Source organism: Hyposmocoma kahamanoa, unplaced genomic scaffold (genome assembly GCF_003589595.1).
Source record: "Hyposmocoma kahamanoa isolate Upper Pololo Valley unplaced genomic scaffold, ASM358959v1 78, whole genome shotgun sequence".
In the NCBI taxonomy this organism is placed as follows: Eukaryota; Metazoa; Arthropoda; class Insecta; order Lepidoptera; family Cosmopterigidae; genus Hyposmocoma; species Hyposmocoma kahamanoa.
In genome coordinates this window covers 2,766,198-2,787,183 of record NW_020653945.1, presented here as the reverse complement: position 1 = coordinate 2,787,183, position 20,986 = coordinate 2,766,198, and the positions used below count along the sequence as shown (strand labels likewise).

Below are 20,986 nucleotides of genomic sequence, written 5' to 3'. Positions count from 1 at the left end.
TTATCTGCTTTAACTTTGCGAAAGTAAATAGGTGAATCACAGACCAATTTGCTTCCGTGAGGTTTTTTTTTTATAGTATTAAGTGACGGGACGAACAAGTCGTGCGCCTGATGGTAAGCTACACGCCTGTCCATAACAGTTACAGTGCCACTCAGAGCTTTAAATTGCAAAGACCTGAGGGGCACTACCACAGCGCCCGTCACCCAGAGACATAAGTTGACAAGTCCCATGTGCCAGTAATTTCACCAGCACCCTTAACCTTCAAAACCGGGACACAGTAATGCTAACATTAGTGCTTGGCGGCAGAAATGTAAATGGGCGCTCTACAGCTGCTAAAACGTACTTTATAATAGTTACGAAATGTTTAATGATTAAAAAAAATAAGAAGAACTAAAATTGTTCAATGAATCAAAAATTAAAAAAAGAACCTTGTGTAGTCTGGTGCTCGATGTCTGGTTGGCTGGTTATATATATTTTTCGTTGACGCGCCATTTTAAAAAAAATATTGTTACGTGTGTTCTGTTTTGTGAAAGCGGGACACTTAAGTATTTTGGTCACAGCGGGACACGAAGCCTAAAAGTGGGATATCCCGCTCAAAGCGGGACGTATGGTCACGTTATATATGAGCAAAGATGGGGTAAGAGGAATAATAATCTTATTTCCAAAAAAGGTAATGTATCTATATAATATATCTCGTGATCTCATTTTTATTAATATAATAATAATATATAAAAATAATAATTGTCAGTTTTATTTTTTCCGCCTTTTGGATTTGAAGCATATCGTAGCGACATCTCTTAAAAATCGAAAATAAGGTGGCAGTACTACCCTGGACGAACTCTTTCACAAGGATGCAATAAATGATTGCGCAAACCATGCAAACTCTCTACTTATTCATTTTGACAGATACGTCAAAGCAAGTATGTATATACCTGGTTCTTGTAATGTCTTAGTGGGTACAAAAAATGTGGCACGCTGGGTTTTCGTACAAATTGCTGTACTTGCTGCGTCTATCTAGATATATATCTGTGGCCACGCCCAATGTTTGTTGGATACTTCACACGTCTTCCGGTGATTGTGAACCTTCTTCCACATGCAGGTTTTAATAAAACTTACCTATAGAGAGGAAGCCACAAGACTCTGAAGAAACGACCCAGCCCTCCGCTTTGTCGTCCACGCCGTTCTTCGAACAGCCGTTCATCAAGACTGTAAACGTATTTTTTTCTTAGTGTTTGACCTTTGTATTAATAATTATAACAAACTAGTGGAGAAATTCCACAAAAATTAATTGAACATCATGGCAGTTAAGCATCGTGATGTTCAATAAAAAATATTACAATTTATTAAAGCGACATATATATGAAGCTGAGTGAAAAAAGTTGTATAGATTTGTCACAGATGGCGCTGCGGTAAAAAGTTTGCTGGTTCGTTCCGTAGCTCAATTGGGTGGGAGAGCTTTAAGCACGGTATGCTGAAGGCGCAGGTTCGAATCGAACCGGATCGAAGGAATTTTTCTTTGTGTTTAATCTTTGTATTAATTTATACTAACTATGATTATTAGTTCGGTGCCTCAATTTTGTTCTAAATATAGATGTATACTGTATTATTACGTTTCCGATCCCCCTTTTCACTCTAAACCTCTTTAGTCAGACTTGTAAATAAATAGAAGAAATAAATAGAGAAATAAATTTTTCTTTTAAAATGTTTGTGTAATGACATTAAAAGTCAACGGTAGTTTTAGTTTTTTTTAAATAAATTGTATTTGTGCAAGTTTGAAATCAAAATTTACAGTTATTATGAAAATATGTTTTTTAAATCGTAGTTCTTCATCGGTTTTACAGCTAAAGTCCATTCAAAATCTTAAAAACTTGATTCGGGAAATTCTATAATACGTATATAGTAAGGCTTTCAGTTGTAACTGTATTTCCTCGTTCCGGAAAAAAACTAGAAAATAAGCACGGTTTCGAAAATTCCGGAAGAAACGAGACTGTCGAGTCTATTTCAAAAGTAAGTTTCCATACTAGGTTACGCATTTAGGCAGTCAAACTAGCTACCCACCTTCCCAATCTACCACCTCCTTTTTCATCCAAATTCCGTTCCCTGTAATTCTGCTTTCATTGGATAAATGCGAAGGCAAAGCAATGAATAAAAAACCTTTTTATTTTAATCCCGTTCTTGTTAACTCAAATTGTAAAGTTAAAAACTACTTTTAAGGCGCCTTCAAATTAGACGCTTATATAAGCGTTGCAGTGGCACGTCTGTAGCGCTTCAGAAATTTTTACTTCACTAGAATTGTGACTGCTAAAGAGGCGAACGCATGTCACGACAGCGGCTCTGCAACTGCTTCTTTTAAATATTGTATGAAAATCGAACACTTTAAAAAAACCGACGTCTTCTAGCAAACCGTGGCAGACGCTATGCCAAATAAGCATGCTTGACTCGGTTTACTAGAAATCGTCGGTTCGAATCCGGCCGAATCGAAGGAATTTTTGCTAAGTGTTAGATCTTTGTATTACTAATTTTCACAAACTAGTGGATATAATAATAATGTACACACTCAACATAGCCCCGCACTAGGGAAACCCTATGTTGCGGGTGCCATGGACACACACATACACACACAACCACAAATTACACCCAAACTCAAGAGAGAAATAAATGTAGGCCATACATTGACTTACAATTATGGACGTCGGGTCCGCGCTAAAAAGTGTCCGAACTTATAGGGCGTTAAAATCGTATACAGAGCGTCAATCACGCTTTAGTCCTCGTTTGTTCGACTGACAGCGAAGCAAGCAAAATTAGACAGTACTGCGATGACATTACAATTTACATTAAACGTTTTAGCTTTTTCACATTCCTTTACATGTCACTACGTTTAAATAGGTTGACTTGGGACATTTTTTTCGTGGTTTTTGTATTAAACCTGTCGTCCATTTATTTGTAAATCAATGAGGTCATACAAATATTTCTCTCGGCCCGGGAATCGAACCTCTGCGTGGCAGTCCGGCATGGTAACCGTTCGGCCACGGAGGCAGTTAAATATATATACAAATAAAAAATTTATATAATAATGGTATCAAAAATTAGTAGTAGTACGGCTGCAGTGCCACAGTCATACATGCAGCGCCTCTACAAGCGTCTAATTTGAAAGCGCTCTTAGGCCACAAATTCGTAATTCGCACTACATTCAGCGGGGCGTTCAATGTCTGCGCGTACATTGCGCGCAAACGTGTGTCTTGTATTGGGTACATTCAACACAACAGGAAATGTACGCGCCTCGCTGAACGCACCAGGGGGTCTACTCTTTACTGTCAAATAAGTAATATTCGACAAAATTAAAAGACAAGTATCAAGTATGAAGCTTCATTCGCATCACGAGTCTTTTCATTTGGTCAAGTATTGCTTATTTAGCAGTAATTGTTTCGGACGGAGGTCGAGAGTAGACCCCCAGCATTGCGAATTGGTGGCCTTATAAACGGGCACGTAAGGAACAAAGGGCGCTTAGTTTCAGATAGCGAGAACTTGGTTTTTAACCGACTTCGATTCCACTGTATTTTTTTTGTATGGCAGTAGTAGTTCCATTAAATTTGAAGATTTCACCACAGGGTGGCAAACTAGGGTTGAATCCGGTTTCGCGCACTTTCCGGTAACTGATTCTAATAAAACTTGGCAAATAGATGTAATTCCACATACTTTTGAGATCGGTTTTTTTATATTATTTTATTACCTATCGTTCTACAATTTGCGCAAATTACACTAAACTGCAATCTGTAGTATGGCTATGTTCATTTAACCAGATCCAGAGAACCAGATAAATAAAAAAAATACCGTTGGTTAATTAGATTTTCGATACCGTTTATATTATTAAGACTAGTCTAGTGACATTTTAAAGAGTGTGTATTTTTAATTTTGGCATTTCTATGTGGGTTGGGAGCTATAGACCATACATATTATATAAAAATATATTTTAAACGACAGATCAGAAGAAGAAAAAACGCAACCATGAAAACCAAGGGCATAGAGAACAAACAGCAAGGCAACTTCTACTCGTCCTACGTCGCCTTTGACGACAGTAAAAAAGGTGCATCAGGTAAGTATTTTGAAAATTATTCACTTGGAAAAGGTAGAAAAAATGTAGACCAAAAAAGTTTTTAATAAAAACCAATTTTTACAGGTACTCTACACAACACCGGTATTGCCGCTACTAACGGTAATTTTGTACATTTAATGAGTAAAAATAGGAAAATGCTTTATTTCTATGCATGAACACATAACGGCATTTTGCTTTGGGCCAATGCCGCCGATATCAATAGAATCTTTGTCCTTCAGAAACGGGCAGTTAGGGCAATTTACAATATGTGCCCCTGAGTATCTATGAGAGATAAGTTTAAGGAAATTAACATTCTTACACTAGCGTTACAGTACATTTATGAAAGTTAAATTTATATTAAGAGTAATAGTAATTTGTTTTTGTAAAATAGCGACAGACATAACATTAATACGAGGAATAAAAATAAACTAGCTGTTCTTGGTAGTCGTCTTCACAAAGTGACAAATTCATTTAAGGGGTAATGTATACGCTTCGATAACAAGATTTCGGTTGATATACAAATTTGCCATTCACGAGGTTTAAAACAATAGTGAAACAAAAACTTTATAAGGCATCGAAATATGACGTAAGGTTGCGTGGAAGAAATTGCCGTTTAGCAATACGGCCGTCTGTTGTGCCGTCTTAGTCTGTTTTTGTATTTGTTCTTGTGTGGAATAAAGAGTATTTGTATCTTATTGTAAAGTGAAACATGCACGTGGATTGCGCGTGCGCCGCGCACAAGCACCCTAAACACCAAATTAAATTAAGTTAATTATTCATAACCGACCGTACGCGTGTTATCGTTAAAAACTAATTGTCATTTTAAATAGTTAAGATGCACTTATCAACTAAGATCAAGGCCAAAATATTCCTTAATTAATATTATGGATGTTTTTACATGCTTTTAATGAGGTCACATACAAATGATATCAGAACGCTTTATTTAATTAGTTATTATTATTATTATTACTATTATTATAAGAGTCGAATGAACTAGATTCAATTGGTTCACGAATCCAAGATCGTTCGTTTACTCACCCCACATGACATATCCATAGATAAATTGAACAACATGATAAACAAGTGTTTTCTTTAGAGAGGAATTGAAACTATTTTTAGACCCAAATCTACTGTGTAACAATCGCGAAAACCTAGGAACTCGATAAAATAATAGTTAGCTTATATATGTATATACGATGTTTTCCTTTACCGAAAAACTCAAGGTAAATTTCAAATTAAATTTCTATAGTAGTATCTTTCTCTGTTCGCATCGTCGTTCAAGTTGAGCCTCCACTTGAGAGGTGAGCTGAATATACCGTGAATTTTAATTGTACTATTCCCATACATTTTCAAATGGTATGCTTTGTACTGATAGTTACTCGTATTGATAGGTGCTGGTGAACTTACAGGCATATGACTTGTCAACGTATGTCTCAAGGTGTCGGGCGCAGTGGCAGTGCCCCTCAGATCTTTACGGATTTGAAGCTCTGAGTGGCACTGCAACTATTATGGACTTGCGTATACCTTACCATCAGGCGCACGACTTGTTCGTCCCGTCACTTGATATTATAAAAAACAGGTCCACAGATACGTACGAGTATATTTGCGAATATTTAATAGCAATACCTTTGCTAAGCGTAAATTAAAACATCGTGATGAAATCTTCATGTAAAAGAAAATTCACAACACTTGGAAATAGTGAGTTGTCCCTAAACCGCATGAGACGAAGACCAGTGCCCAACATTTGTAACTATACTTGATGATGACAATGACAATTACTATCGTCATATAAATGTTCTCTGATGAATAAGCACCCTGTATTTATGTGCATTATGCTGTAGTAAGGAATTAAATTTCCATTATAATGACCAGTGATAGGAGTAAGTAGAGATATTTCGGGTAAATGAGCTCATACGTTATGTTTAATATGGACATGACTTCGGGATTCCGGGATTTTGTAATTATATTTTGTTTTTATTTATTTCATGACCGTGGATTCAAGCATTTCAGTCGAAATGTTGCCAGACATAGAACAACAATGTGCCTACTTGAGAAAAAGAACATATTTTGAATGCATTTTATTTATGTTCTGACCTCAATAATTTATTTCTTTTTAAGGGATAACAAACAATTATACATGGTATGATTACTAGTTGTGAAATTAACTGACATAAGTACACGTACAATGAACAACATTATCCATATATTACAATTAAAATTGAAAACTAAAACTAGTAAAATATAAACAAAAAAGAAATTAGCTCAGGGCTTCAATAATCTAATAGTGTACATCGATATAAATATAACATTTTGACAAAAATACTCAAATAATGAAAAAAAAACAGTATTTTTAAACAGTAACTTTACAAAAATCTTATGACCGCATATCGCAATAATTACTCTACCCACTCCAATCACTGATAATGGCGTTAATCTTAAATCTAATGTTAGATGGTCCTAATTAATTAGCTGGCATACTTTTAAGAGCCTTCAGTAAATGACTTTCTATAATATAATAAAACTCAGTGCTAAACGACGATGTGACCAGCTACGCCTATGTAAGCAAAAAACATTCAATATAGGAACCTCTCTGAAGTGACGTAAAAAAATTTAGCAATTTTATATATTTAGTCGACATGACTTTTTTATTCATATTATGCGTATGTAAGTCTCGTGTCTATGGACAATCTGAAACATAAATTGGTACATGTTCTTGGACAATCAGAAACATAAGTTTGTACATTGTTCTGTCTAAATAAAATCTGTTCTCTGTTTGTGAAAAATTCCTATTTTTCGCATTCCGTTGAAAAGAAATTGTACATTGTACATGAATAGCGTCCACGACTTTAGATCTTTTAGAGAAATGTTTTTGTGAATTTTCGTTGTCTAGAAAATTCACAAAACATTTCTCAAACTTCTGTTCCTGGTTACACAAATCAATAATTGCACAGCCAGAAACACAAATTATTAATTTACGAAACTTTACTACTCGACAAAAGACAATCACCTATACGGAATAGGTATGCGCTATTTATTATTTGTCGGTGACACACTTGATTGAGAAATATTACGAGTCAAATTACCTCAAACGTTATGTTTAATATGGATATGACTTCGGGATTCTGGTATTTTATAATGTTAAATTTTAATTTTAAAACAAAATTAGTAACCTGTTTTGAAAGTATTTTTTTTATATTCTGACGCGGATGCCATGGACACACACATAGACACAAATATTTCTCCCAGCCCGGGAATCGAACCTGGGACCTCTGCGTGTCAGACCAGCATGGTAACCGTTCGGCCACAGAGGCAGTTAAATTTAATATCATTTTTAACAGACTTCACAACCTCACTAGTCGCGCCATTCAAATTTGAAAAAATATTATGGCAACTTAGGGGATCAATCCGATTTACTAGATTTCACCCACTCTCCGTTAACCGAATTCCTTAAAACTTGGCAAATAGATTTAATTCCACAAACTGAGGTAGGCTTTTGTTTTATATAGACCCTGAGCATATGCTATGAAAGCTTTTCTTTTTTTTTACGTTTTCAAAGGGACTCCATAATAAAACTCCTTTGATTGAATATACTGAACAAGCCCGTTAAAGTATGTTAGTTAATTAAATAGAACGTTATGTATAATGAAATGAATCATGCATTACCCGCAGCATGCTGTGCTGAAGACTTTTTGTACGCATCTGCAAGAGGTTTGAAATTATTAGAACATACATTTTATAATCTAGCTCAATGTTTACACTTTCAACCTTTTAAATTCTTAACCGTAATTTATTCAACACGAATTTCTTCGAGCTCACCCCGGGCGGCCGCCGCGCGGTCGAAGAGCGGAGTCCGCCTGCGTCTGTCATGGCAAAATACGCTCAATTCGTTTAGCTTTTACGTTTTAATTTAAAAAAGCGTTCCGGGCACGCGGGCTCTACTGCTTTGAATTTGGTCTACGCGGCTAATTTTATTGAGAGGAATTTAAATGTTGTTGCATAATAAATAGAATTCAGATTCGCCATTAATATACATGAAAGCGTGGTAAAAGGGCGGTCGCCGCGTGGCGGCCGCGCGAAATCTTTCTTCACGTGTAACGGCGCTAAGGCATAGGGTTGAATTTAAATCTTTAAGTGTAAACCTGAGCGTGTCGATAACTGCACATCTGTCAGCAAAGTCGACGCGTTACCTTAAGTATACCATTCTTGTTAATCAATGGCTAGATCACCTTTTATTAATAATTAAAATGTTTTCACAAAAAAGGGTCAACAAAATAAAGGACGGGGCTAACTTAGGGTTGCCAGATACTGACTTATCATTTCCGGGACAAATCTACTAGGGTGAGAGAAACGGCCGTAGCAATAAATATATAAAAACAAATAGATATTTATATTAGGCTTCTTGGTACTTGGTGTAACGGGCTGGTGTCCGCAACTCGACGACAAGGCGCCTATTTTGCGTGTGGATATTAGGCTTCAATAATATATAATCGTATTATAGTCGTTGTATTTTTAAAGTAAAAATAAAAATGCAAGTTATTTTCACATACGTACTTTAATTATGTCAAAGTTAAACCACGAACCTACCTCAATACATAACATACTGTGTATTTTTATAATATAAAAACCGATATACGTCATTCGCAATCAATATTACGACTACAGCGCTGCATCCGGGGAACTTTTTTTATGAAAAGGACTCTAGTAAGTTTGTAAAAACAACTTCCAAGTGTTTGAAATCCGGGACAGTAAAATCTAATTACTGGACATGGGAAAAGACAGAAGTAAAATTTCGGTACAATCCCGTATTTCCCGGCTATCTGGCAAACCTAGGTTAGCTACAGTCTTAACTTGCAAACAAAATTAGTTTGGGACTAGAAAGACTTCAACTTTGCTGACAGCGCATTTAGATCGATGAAACACAATGATGTCGTTTACTAATTTATGTAAAAATTAATATGGCTCCCTGAGAGTATACGTGTTAAGAGGTTTTAGCGTTTTTTTTGTAACCATATCATCGTATCAATTGTGTGACGTACAAACTAGATACGAGCCAAAAAAACAGGTCACACGTCTTTCGGGGAATTCTCGTACCTACCGTATCGGATCTATTTTGTACGCTATACAATTAACCATAAAGTTCATTATGCTATCTACAATTTCGTTATAAAAATCGCTTTACCGTTCCGAGACAATGTAAATTGAACCTAATGTCCACTTGTACTAAACTTACATCTGCACTACAAAGGTTTAGATTATTAACTAAATGTGAACAAATCGTAATGAAGTATTTTATGAGGTATTGATAATATTTTCAGGTAACAGACAACATTTGAAACTACCTGTTTAAAATAGTTATTAAATATATAATACTTAATATTCAAATAAAGATGTTTAATGACACGTTTCACAACTTTCCTACGATAAACAACATTTAAAATGATGACATGATGTTTAAACTGACTTCAAAAAGATGACAGCTAACAACATGCGACCAAATTAAAGAGTACAGCTGTAATACGACGTATGAAACTCACTACTAAATATTGTATTTGACCGGTTAACCAAATGCAAGCTGAAGTTTACTTTTAGTTAATTACCTAAGATTTCGATATTCGACTCGTTAGTAATTACTAATTCCGTCATTCGAATGCCAAATTAGTAACCTGATAATTTTCGTATTTATATGATCCGAATGATCATTCATTATTAATTAATATTATTAATCCATAGATTCCATAGGGCATTTCTGCCTAGCCCTCTCTGACATATTAGTCGGGGATAGTGCAAATCCGTGAATGTAGTATTGGTAAAAAGCGCGTATCTGTATTAAACCAAATTTCACAAGAGAGGGATTTAACGTCATTAATTTGTTATTTCAATGGCTACGACTTTCGTTTTTGCACAGTAAGCATTAATTTATGTTTTCTACGGACTGATAATAATAGACTCCTGCAAATCACGCTAATTTGGTTACCACGACATTATCGCGGATTTCATTTGGCTACTAAATTACCGAAATGGAGGCTCATAATCAGATGCTAGTTACGCGTAATTGCACTATCCCCGACGATATAGTAATATCGTAAATGTGACGGGGATAGGGATATTTTGATATGATTTTTTTTAAATTAATTTATTCATAAAAATCATGGTAAATGATCTGGTGGCGAGTAGTTCCGAAAGCAATCATTCTACTCGTGCACCCGACCGCATGACAAGGGCATTCCGTATCGTTAATCATCCGACTCGAATCGAATGATTGTGCTTGGATTCGACTTAGGCGAATGATTGCCCATTCGAATGATTAGTATTAGTAACATTCAAAGTCGCGCATCGCTCACCTAAACTTTTATACTATAATACGTCTTAAACCAATGATTGAGATGCAAAAGACACCATAATTCCATAGTGTTCGATCCCCGGCCGGGTCAGTGTAGAAAAAAACTCTTCTATATTGTCTCGGGTCTAGATGTTTGTGATACCGTCCTATTTCCAATTTTCATAACCATTTACCAAAGCAGAGAATAAGAATGTAACGTGAGCGGTGACTCTCCCCCATCACATTGACGGAACGGCAACAAGGCTGTTATCTACTACATTTTTTACATGGAACCATTAGAATTACTTTAAAATCCAACTTTGACTTCCTAGGTCAGAAGTTTGTCCTACGATGCAGTACAACCATTTCCGGAAATCCGGAATTCGAAAAAGTAATTAATTAATATTTCGTGGTTTTAACAATTCTATGTCGCTTCTTGTAACTGCTATGTCTATACATGTATCTGTATATATGGAACACCTTGTTCCGACCATTGTCCATAACACAAGTATTTTAACTACTTTGTTTCGGGTTAGAGCAACTTACGTGATGTTGTCTAATATGTATTAAAAAATACATTGTGTTATGAGTATCTTAACGATTTAAGCATTAGTTTAAGATGTACTTAAATTTAGTATAAGTGGACATAAGTGTCATTACCTACTGCGCGTTTATTTCTCTAGATGCAAATACCATAACACGCGAGGCAATGTAAATAAATGTCTACGATTGATGTCCACACGTATGTGGAGGAGACACATAAAGCAAAATCCTTCTATACAGGAAAACGACCTTTATTAGTTATGCCATGTATGTCAAAATGGAGTGAGCAATATAAAAAAACTTACAGGAAGATCCGAGAGGTAAGATCTTGCCGATACAAAGTGGTCGATTGCCATAAGGATCTCGTACCGCATAGATTTTGTCTTTATGCATTATTACTAGAGAATAACTTAGAGGAGCCAGCCTGAAACAATGACAAGTTTGTATAGAGGGCGTTAAATCAAAACTTGACGGTGACGGGCGCAGTGGTAGTGCCCCTCAGATCTTTGCGATTTAAAGCTCTGAGTGACGTTGAACTGTTATGGACAGGCGTGTAGCTTACCATCAGGCGCATGACTTGTTCGTCCCGTCACTTGATATTATAAAAAAAAATTAAATAAATATTGTTAATGACATACATGAAAAAGCGTCTAAATACAAAGAGCAATCCCTAGAGTGTCTTACTATATTCTTCGTAATGGAATCTACCTTATGAATAAGTAATAGTATTTAATCAATTTGACGATTTATTTAAGTTTCAGTTAAATTGTTTTTCAAACCCTACACTATTAATGAAATTCTCTACATTTTATAGCACAAGTTGTACGACATGTCTCGACTAACTCTTATCACAAAACAAACATATAACTTAAATCTATTAATGCAAAGCTATAATAATACTGTCAACTTGTAGTAATATTGTAAAGCTATAATAATATGATCAAGCCACAATAATATTAAGAAGCTATAATAATATTGTAAAGCTATAATAATATTGTCATAATGGTGCTGCGCTATTTAAAATATACCAATTTGACTTGTAGATAGGTATATTAGCCATCATATGTTCCACTATAAGTCTACGGCTTCCACTGAGTCTTGTATCATTTTGGACCCACTCTTTGATGAGCTGTCCAGATAGTTATAATTTGTTCACTCTGACTAATGCTAATAGAAATTTATGTTTACCTCATAAGATGGTTGATCCTAGCAGGCCAGTCTGGACCATTGGTCTCGCCCTCAGGCGGGTTGAGGCACAGCGCCTGTGTGATCAGCTCGGAGTCTGAATGCGTCGAAAGGCCCACACCACGTCCTAGTACCTGGTGGAAATTACTCAATCTCGTTACTGCGTGGTTTGATTTTATATTTAATTATTACTTAATTTATGATTACTACATAATTCTGTTAAAATTTCAGTCTATGATTCGAAATAATACACATAATCGACTCTGTAAACCAAGTAGACAATGAAAACGCAGCTTTTAATCAACAAATGAGTCAGTTTTTATGAAAAAAAAAAGCGAAAAAGTTATAATCTCACCTAACCTAATAAAAAATATTGCTTAAGATTATTATATATTTCATATTATCATAAAGGAAGTTAATATAATAAGCGATAATTATATCGCACTGCTATTAGTGTTATAACTCAAAATATGTGAAATTCAAGATTATACTATTGTTGAACGTAAAACTTAATTCTCTACACGTCAATAAAACCGTCGTTAGAATATTGTAAAAAACAAGTAAAATATGTCTTAACTACTTAACTCAAAATGAGACACGCTTTATGTGAGCTAGTGCTGGCCAAAGTAGTCCTTATTCAAAAATTAAAAATTATTTTTTCTCTTTTATTTATAAATATGTATATTTGGCAAGTAGGAAATAGCTTATACATAAATTTACACAGGTCTTTCTCGGGAAGCGAGTAATTACTTTTTCGTCGATTCTGAGAAAATACACTTTCTGAGTTAATACACTATTCTATTAACGTTGCGAATATATAATATAAAAATTTAGGAAGTTGATTAATATCGCCTTTCCAGATTTTTCAAATATCACTTAGATTATAAAATTAGAGATGTTCTTCTTACCATCTTTCGGAGACTGGCGCAGTTCACCAGTTCTCCGTTATGGGCGACAGCGAGCGCCCCGTGTGCGGTGTGTACCACGAATGGTTGACAATTCACTTCTTCAGATGCTGCTGATGTCGAATATCTGACGGACAATTGTAACAGTTACATTTTGGATTTAAAATATTACAGTTTGCGCTGAAAGTTTAGGGGTTTGCGATTAATAATAATTTTTAATCAGACCAATCAGAGTCACTTCTTTACGGATCAAAGTGCTAGGCTATGAACAAATCAGATAAACAGCCTATACAAGTAACCGATATGCGCATGCTGTGATGGGCGGGAGGCGTTACCCTGATGGATAAAATCAGAAACAAATATACCCGAGGGACAATTTATAGGAAAAACTTGGGGAAAACCGATTACATTGGTTTGGCCACTTAATGCGTAGGGACGATATGAGCAAAAAAATTTTGGCGCTAGAAACTGAAACCACCAAAAGACGACCAGGCAGACCCCAGGCCACTTGGATTGGAACCGTTCAAAGAGACATGAAGACGATTAGTGTAAGACCCTGAGCTTACGCAAAGGCGCCCGGAGTGGCGCGCGCGGACTAGGAGGACAGACCTCCAAAAGAAATGGTTCATAAAACCAGGACAAACAAGAAAGACGAATAAAAATTTGTAATATTTCCTCCCATTTATGACTTATAATAATTTTTTTAATGCAAATGTTTACAATACCACTTAGATCTATCACGAAGAAAAGATAACAATTCTTGACGTGACCTGCCCAGTCCCACTTCAAATTACTCGCTTGTTAACCCACAACTGCGACTTGTTTTGATCTGCGCTCCAAAACACAAATCGCAGATTGTGACTTTCTAATTCGGTCGGATAATTTGACTCCATAGGTCGTTGACAGATCCCAAGTTTGGACTTTAGTCGGGCTGTCAGTGACCAAACCTATATATCAAAGAAGGTACACAACCTCTGGGCGTGAAAATCCTCCTAGAGATAAAACCTCTTGATGAGATTCTTGGCCATCAGTGTGGCATAAACTTGTTGGTGATGAAAATAAAGACGTTATTATAGTAGTCTAAGTGAAATATGGAGAAACAGGAGAAACAGAACTAAAATACATCTAATTCACACATTTGTCTTCTCCATGTTATTTTTATTTTTATAATATCAAGTGACGGGACGAACAAGTCGTGCGCCTGACGGTAAGCTACACGCCTGTCCATAACAGTTGCAGTGCCACTCAGAGCTTTAAGTTCCAAACATCACTGCCACTGCGCGCCGGTCCCCCGAGACATAAGTTGACAAGATCCATGTGCCTGTAATTTCACCAGCACCCTTACCCTTCAAAACCGGAACACAGTAATGCTGACATTACTGCTTGGCGGCAGAAATACGTAAGGTGGCAATACTACCCTGGACGAACGCTAGTACGTTAAGAATACCATGCACTGCCCGCCGCACCAACGGCTCTGTACTCTCGGAACTCAATATAGAGAACGCACAGCGTCTGTCTTCAACCTACATGCAGCGTGTGACACGCTACTTTGGTCACATTGCACGTAAATATGGTGATGAGCGTCTGATGGTGACAGGGTCGAGGATAAGAGACCTAGAGGCAAGAATCCCAAACGATGGTCAGATTATTTCTCCGAACAACTGAAGCTACCGGAACCAATGGAGTCAGATGGTTGGCAGGACGAAAATGGAGTCACGATCCTCAGCAACGAATAAACGGTTGTGAAGAAGAACGGCAGTCAAAATATTTTCAAGTATTCTTACCTGGTGTGACCAATGCCGAGATTCCCCTTCAGTTTTTTCATAGCCTCATCGTTGAAGATGTTGTTGATCAGTCCCATGCCCTTGTGTGTGCTGAATGCGCTCTTGCCTTCTGACGTCACGATGCCCGCCGACTCTTGCCCTCTGCGATAACATTATACTGTTCATTGAATTGTTTTTTTCCCGTATTAGACGATCTTAATTATATTATTCCAGATATCGCTGTGACATATTTTATTTAAAATATATGTTATTATTTACGTCTCGTTTTAATAATATATGTATACATTATATGAAAATTTATTTCAGCTTGTATCGTAGCTCTCTTTTACAATTTTGTCATGAATGAAATAAAGCTCCCGTCTGCTAACCAAAAAGTGACAAAATATTTTTGTGAGTTATCATAAAAAACCATAACCCAGTTTTTGAACATTTAAATCGTTAATGATATTTCAGCTATGCATCGTTAGGGTAAGTTCCGATAAGTCAAACACGTTAACTAATTTTAACTGTTTTTAAAAGAGAGAATGTTATGCTGTTTTTTTCTATTTAAAAATGGTCAAATATCCCATTTGACACTCAGCCGCGTTTTAGTTAATGGACGGCGCGGCGATAAGAAAGTTCATGCGTGTCATGGATAAACCTATACATTCATTTAAGTTTGACAAACCCCAGGTCCTTGCCACGAGAGGCCATTGAAATTAAAAAACATCCTAATTTCAACAGGGAAGATGGTTTCTCCGTACAACCAGTTTGGGATCCAGTATTACCTTTTAAGAAAAATCCCAAACAGGCATAGACTGCAGTACTAATTAAAACGTTTTAATTTATTCTGATTTCCATTATTAATTAATGATACATTTCATTTAATATAAATTCATATCGTTAAAATAAAATAATGTGTAAAACATGTGTAGCGCAAATTGGAATGTTCTTTGTAAAATTTAAAAACAGAGTGGCTTGCATTATGTCACACATAACTGGTTGATGACTCCACCACCTCAGTCAACCGTGACCATGGGACATGTAAAGGGCCCGAAACGTTGGTTTGTTTGAAAAAACAAATATAAGTACGCGATTTAAATCCGGAAAAATTGTGTGGAAAAGCTACAGAACAAGTTAGCAGACCTTGCGAATTTGTCTATGTGCTCGTTGCAGATCTTTTGTTTTTTGGTTTTTAACGGCTTTTATAAAGGACTTTAATTTTGACATTTAAGTATCTCAAATGGCACTACAATAAACAACAACAACAGCACTGCAACATAAAGAAAATAAAACAACAAAAAAATTACAGAACGCAAACAATAATAAAAATAAGATTGAAAAAGAAAAAAAACAGTAAATACAAATAGGAAATGAAACTATTTTTCCGGATTTAAATCGTGTATAATTTGTTCGAAAAAACAAATTATACGCCATTTAAATCCGGAAAAATAGTTTCATTTCCTATGTGTAACAATCGCGAAAACCTAAGAACTCGAGTAAATACAAAGTTAATATTAAGTCACGACCATGGGTTTTTTAAAGAGCCGCAAGTCGATTTATTTGAAAAAAAAACAAACATACACGATTTATGACTGATTTCAGGACCTATAATAGGAAGTGATACTATATTCATTTCCTGTTATAGGTAGTATGTTTAAAATACGTTGACCTGTAGGTAAAACTGATAGCAGCGGTTATCGGTCTATAGTTGACCATTCAATGCATGAAATGCTGATCCCAACAACCTTGCACTATTTTATGAAGGACTTCTGAATAACGTGGTTGTAAAACATTGTTTATGTATAAAACATACGTTAGATTACTCTATAATAGGACCATACAGAACATTATTCAAATATTATTATCGGATGTTTCTTCTTATCTTCCTAAAGAGGTTGATGTGTTAACACCTTTATTACCACACCAACCGATCGATGTGGAATCGATCGATGGTTTGGTAGCACTGTCTTATCGACGTATATCGATCGATTAAACCATCATTCGATTCTCGATACCTACATCGGGTTATCTAGTGGCTTTTACTATTACACAGAAGAACATAAATCGAGCATCGATTGTTCCATCATTCAATGACACATCGAGCAATCGGGCAGATCGATTTAATGGTGTCGATCGACGCTAACTCATCTCATTCTACAATCGATCGACTAATAGAATAGATTGGTTGGTGTGGTCCTTACAATAGTTTGACGTCTAGACACTTTACTATGATTATTATTAATTAATACTGACCCTAATCTTCACAACGGAGCGTTTTTTAAATTATTGATTAACTTGTTACATCCTGAAACATCTTAGCATGGCGCGTGGCGTTTCTATCATTAACTTAAAACTTTAATCGCAAAGATCTAAGGGGTACTGCAATTGCACCTATAACACTGAAACATATAGTTGACAAGTCGCATGTGCCTGTAGTACAATTGGGTTGGCCTAAAAAGTCCGTGTGGTAATCAAAGCATAAATTAAAAACAATTTAAAAAATTAATATCAAAGTTTGGTCAATTACCTATGCATTGGCCTTGTTGATCAATCTTTTGGCATCTTGCGGGTAAATTTAGCATTCCCCTTTCATAAAAATTGTTGTAAGTATTTACTTATACGTCGATTTTTATACAGCTCTAAGGGTCGTATTCTAGATATCAAGTGCTTTAAACCATACTCAAATCCTGACTTGAGCATTGAGTAGTTCTAGAATACGATTCTTAGGGTCGTATTCTAGAACTCTACTCAATGCTTAAGTCAGGACTTGAGTATGATTCAAAGCAGTAGAAAACATACTCAAGTCCTAGCCATTAGGGTCGTATTTCCAGTGCTTGTGTTGCCAGTACAATCCTGACTTGAGCATTGAATAGAGTTCTAGAATACGACTCTTAGTGTCGGTATGGTCTCTTCGTTATCAAAGCTGTGATCATTCTAAGAATTTTGTTAAGATCGAAACAAGTAAAAATCTGAAGGCATTACTACAGCGGTGGTGGATGAGGTAACACATCAGCGGATATGGTGTTTTGAGAATGTGGTATCTTGCGAATATGATTTTTTGTGAACGTGTTGTCTTGAGAATATAATATTTTGCGATATATATGATATTCAACGACAGAGGCATTCGAACCTTATTTCACTTAGGTTAGAAAAATATTTTTTACGGTTTTGTTTACATGAAATATGACACCTTTACGATTCACCAATACTAGTGTTTTTCATTAATTATAAAGACGAAACTTTCCCGCCTATTCTTAAAATAAGCACTAAAATATGATTTTTAGAATGATCATAGACAACGTAACATAAAAAAGTTCTTTATTTTCATTAGCTAGTGTTAATAATTCTAAATGTTCCGTATAAAAAGGCACCCATCATTTTTTAAAACGTATACGTTAACGTGATCACCTTAACCAACATTTTCTTTCTTTCATTCGTTTTTCCAGTGTAGAAAACTGATAAGCTAGCCAATTCCGTAAATAAAAAATTCCTAATTACAAAATTGGCTTGAATAAGTCAAAACCAATACAATAATAATAGTCGTTTTATATTTTTTCTTAGGGAACGCAAAACAAATAAGGATAAATGGGCAAGAGAATATGTTTACATTAAGACGTGTCAATAAACTTTTTTTTTATCTTTATGGTTAGGTCATTGATGGATTATAAACAATGTTTTGAATAAACGGTCAGTAACCGTATTCAATTAAAAGTTGAACGCAGATTTTCAGGCAACACACGCATCAAAGATTATCGAATATACATTTTATTTGTTACTTGTATTTAAATTCATCGTAAATATTATAAAAAAAAATATTCATTTTTTTCTACTAAGTACAATACTTTTTAAACTTTCTGTCTTAGGGTCGTATTTTAGAACTCTACTCAATGCTCAAGTCAGGATTTGAGTATGGTTTAAAGCACTCGAATTCATATTCAAGTCCCTGCCATTAGGGTCGTAGGGTTCCAGTGCTTGTGTTGCCAGTGCAATCCTGACTTGAGCATTGATTAGAGTTCTAGAATACGACTCTTAGAGCATATAGGACGAGAGGCACTATTAGCATTATTTCTCGAACAAAATTTTCTGCCACTTTTTGAGTTGGGTTGCACTACAAGCAAATAGGTGCACTCAAATGCAATATTGAATTGTATCGCTATGGTCTCACACAAATAAAAGTCGACAACACTAGCTTATTTTTACAAATATATAGAATAGGCCTATAAAAATAAATCGATTTTCATGAATATACTAGAGACGGAAAGTTATCGACGTGACGGTGTCGATATATATTACGTACTGGTTAATCACGTATATGAAAAATGTAATTCCACCCTTGGCTAGACAGGATGTAGAGGATTTCTTTTTGCAATTTTGTGTGTAGTGTAACAGTGATATATTGTTTTACTTATATTTGCCTGAGGAGATTGCCCATTGACTTACCAATAAACGGATGACAATAAATACAATCCAATGTCTAATCCAGAAACCGCGAAAAAATGTCCAGAGTTTTCTTTTTTCAGTTTACGTTATATTTTTTTGCTTACAGTACGGTATGATTTATGATGATTTATACTAAACAATTACAATTTATTTTAATTATTTATAATTTATTACATTATTATTTAATATATAATACGACTGAGAAATCAATTTAAGTAAACTTCGTTACATAATCTGTCGATTAAAATAGGAGCTAAAAGAGCACGTCGCTTCTCTATAACGAAAAAGAGCCTCCAAGAAGTACAGCATTTTTTGTCTATGGTTGCCTGTTAGTAAATAGGGAACTTCATAGGCATGCTTATGTCAAATGTTCGAATGTTTTCAAATATTTTTTTATAATCAATGTGATCATTGTGAAAAAAATGTCTTAAAATAGAAAATTAGCAATAAATGTAAAAAATGGGCTTTATGTATGGAATGTAGTTCCACCCTTGGCTAGACTGGATCCAGCAGAATTTTTTTTTGCAAGTTTGTATAGCGCAAGACGACATATTTCGTGGAGTACTTGACGCGGTGAATTCGATAATGGAAATGAAAAAACATCGTTTCGGAAGTAATGTTTATTGACTGTCTATCGATGACGCCTCCAGTCCTATATGCTCTAAGCTTTCTGTGTTTATTATCTCTAATATTTCGACTAAAAAACTTGAACGCAAGGTTATCAAATAAATTTAAAAAAAGATTCATCAATATTTACGTGTTCGTCAATGGAATGTATATTGCATGTCAATAACTTCAAAAATTCTACTACACCTTTTTTCTTTTCTTTTTACTAATATAATAATTATAAATAGTACGCGGAAGCCCCATGGCGACTTTCCCATGGGCTTTATGTTAATTCCCCAAGTAATGGACAAATATCATTCGTAAACATTCAATATTATGTGCCTGCTTAGCTATTTCCCAATAGGTCAGACTGTCACGTCTGTTCACGGCACTACGGTACTTATACTCTTTGACAAAATTCAACACTAAAACAAAACACTGTCATGATTGATAGTGTTTTGTTTGGATCATGTAGTTTCTGTGTATAACGCACGCACTCAAATGGGGAAACCCGCACGCACTCAAATGGGGAAACCCTGTGTCGCGAGAGCCAAGGACACACACATAGACAACCACAAATTACACCCATACTAACGAGAGAATACAAATATTTCTCCTGGCCCGGGAATCGAACCCGGTACCTCTGCGTGGCAGTCCAGCATGGTAACCGCTCTAAACATTTAAATCTATCTACTAACAATCGACTAAATGAACAGGCAAAAGAAAAACTCATACAGCCAACTACCCAGTGTTCGTAATTGCGAGATAATTAAAAATACCAACTTGTACTGATTACTTAAAAAAAAGGCGGTAAAATAAAGTGCTTTGTACTCTTTTCTGTTTTTTCGTCTAGTTTATATTTCCGTCGCAAAAGTGACTTCTAGTGGGAAGAGCGATAACGAAAATACAGACTCCGCCTAATTTAAAACAAGGGGGTAATATTTATTAGCCAAATGTCAAATTATTACTTGCAATAGCTTCCAATATTATTTTAATATTCTTTTACTTTTTCTATTATACATCTTCTTCTCTTTAGTCTTTTATTATTTCCTCCATTGACTTACAAATAAATGGACGACGGATCTAATACAAAAACCACGAAAAAAATGTCCCAAGTCAACCTATTCGA

General features: G+C 35.4%; 2 protein-coding genes across 2 annotated transcripts in view; one reads left to right on the top strand and one right to left on the bottom strand.

Moving 5' to 3' along the window:
- The window catches only part of LOC113233251 (amidophosphoribosyltransferase-like), an 8,864-nt gene extending 7,663 nt beyond the window's left edge, over positions 1–1,201 (bottom strand). Inside the window, exon 1 of the mRNA XM_026468294.1 lies at positions 1,117–1,201. Coding sequence (XP_026324079.1) covers positions 1,117–1,201 — 85 coding nt within the window. The remainder of the gene's footprint in view (positions 1–1,116) is intronic.
- Positions 1,202–3,990: 2,789 nt separating this feature from the next.
- Positions 3,991–20,986, top strand: part of LOC113233447 (multifunctional protein ADE2) — a 57,236-nt gene continuing 40,240 nt past the window's right edge. Inside the window, exons 1-2 of the mRNA XM_026468587.1 lie at positions 3,991–4,093; positions 4,178–4,213. Of these exons, the coding sequence (XP_026324372.1) occupies positions 4,006–4,093; positions 4,178–4,213 (124 nt within the window). The 5' untranslated portion in view covers positions 3,991–4,005. The remainder of the gene's footprint in view (positions 4,094–4,177; positions 4,214–20,986) is intronic.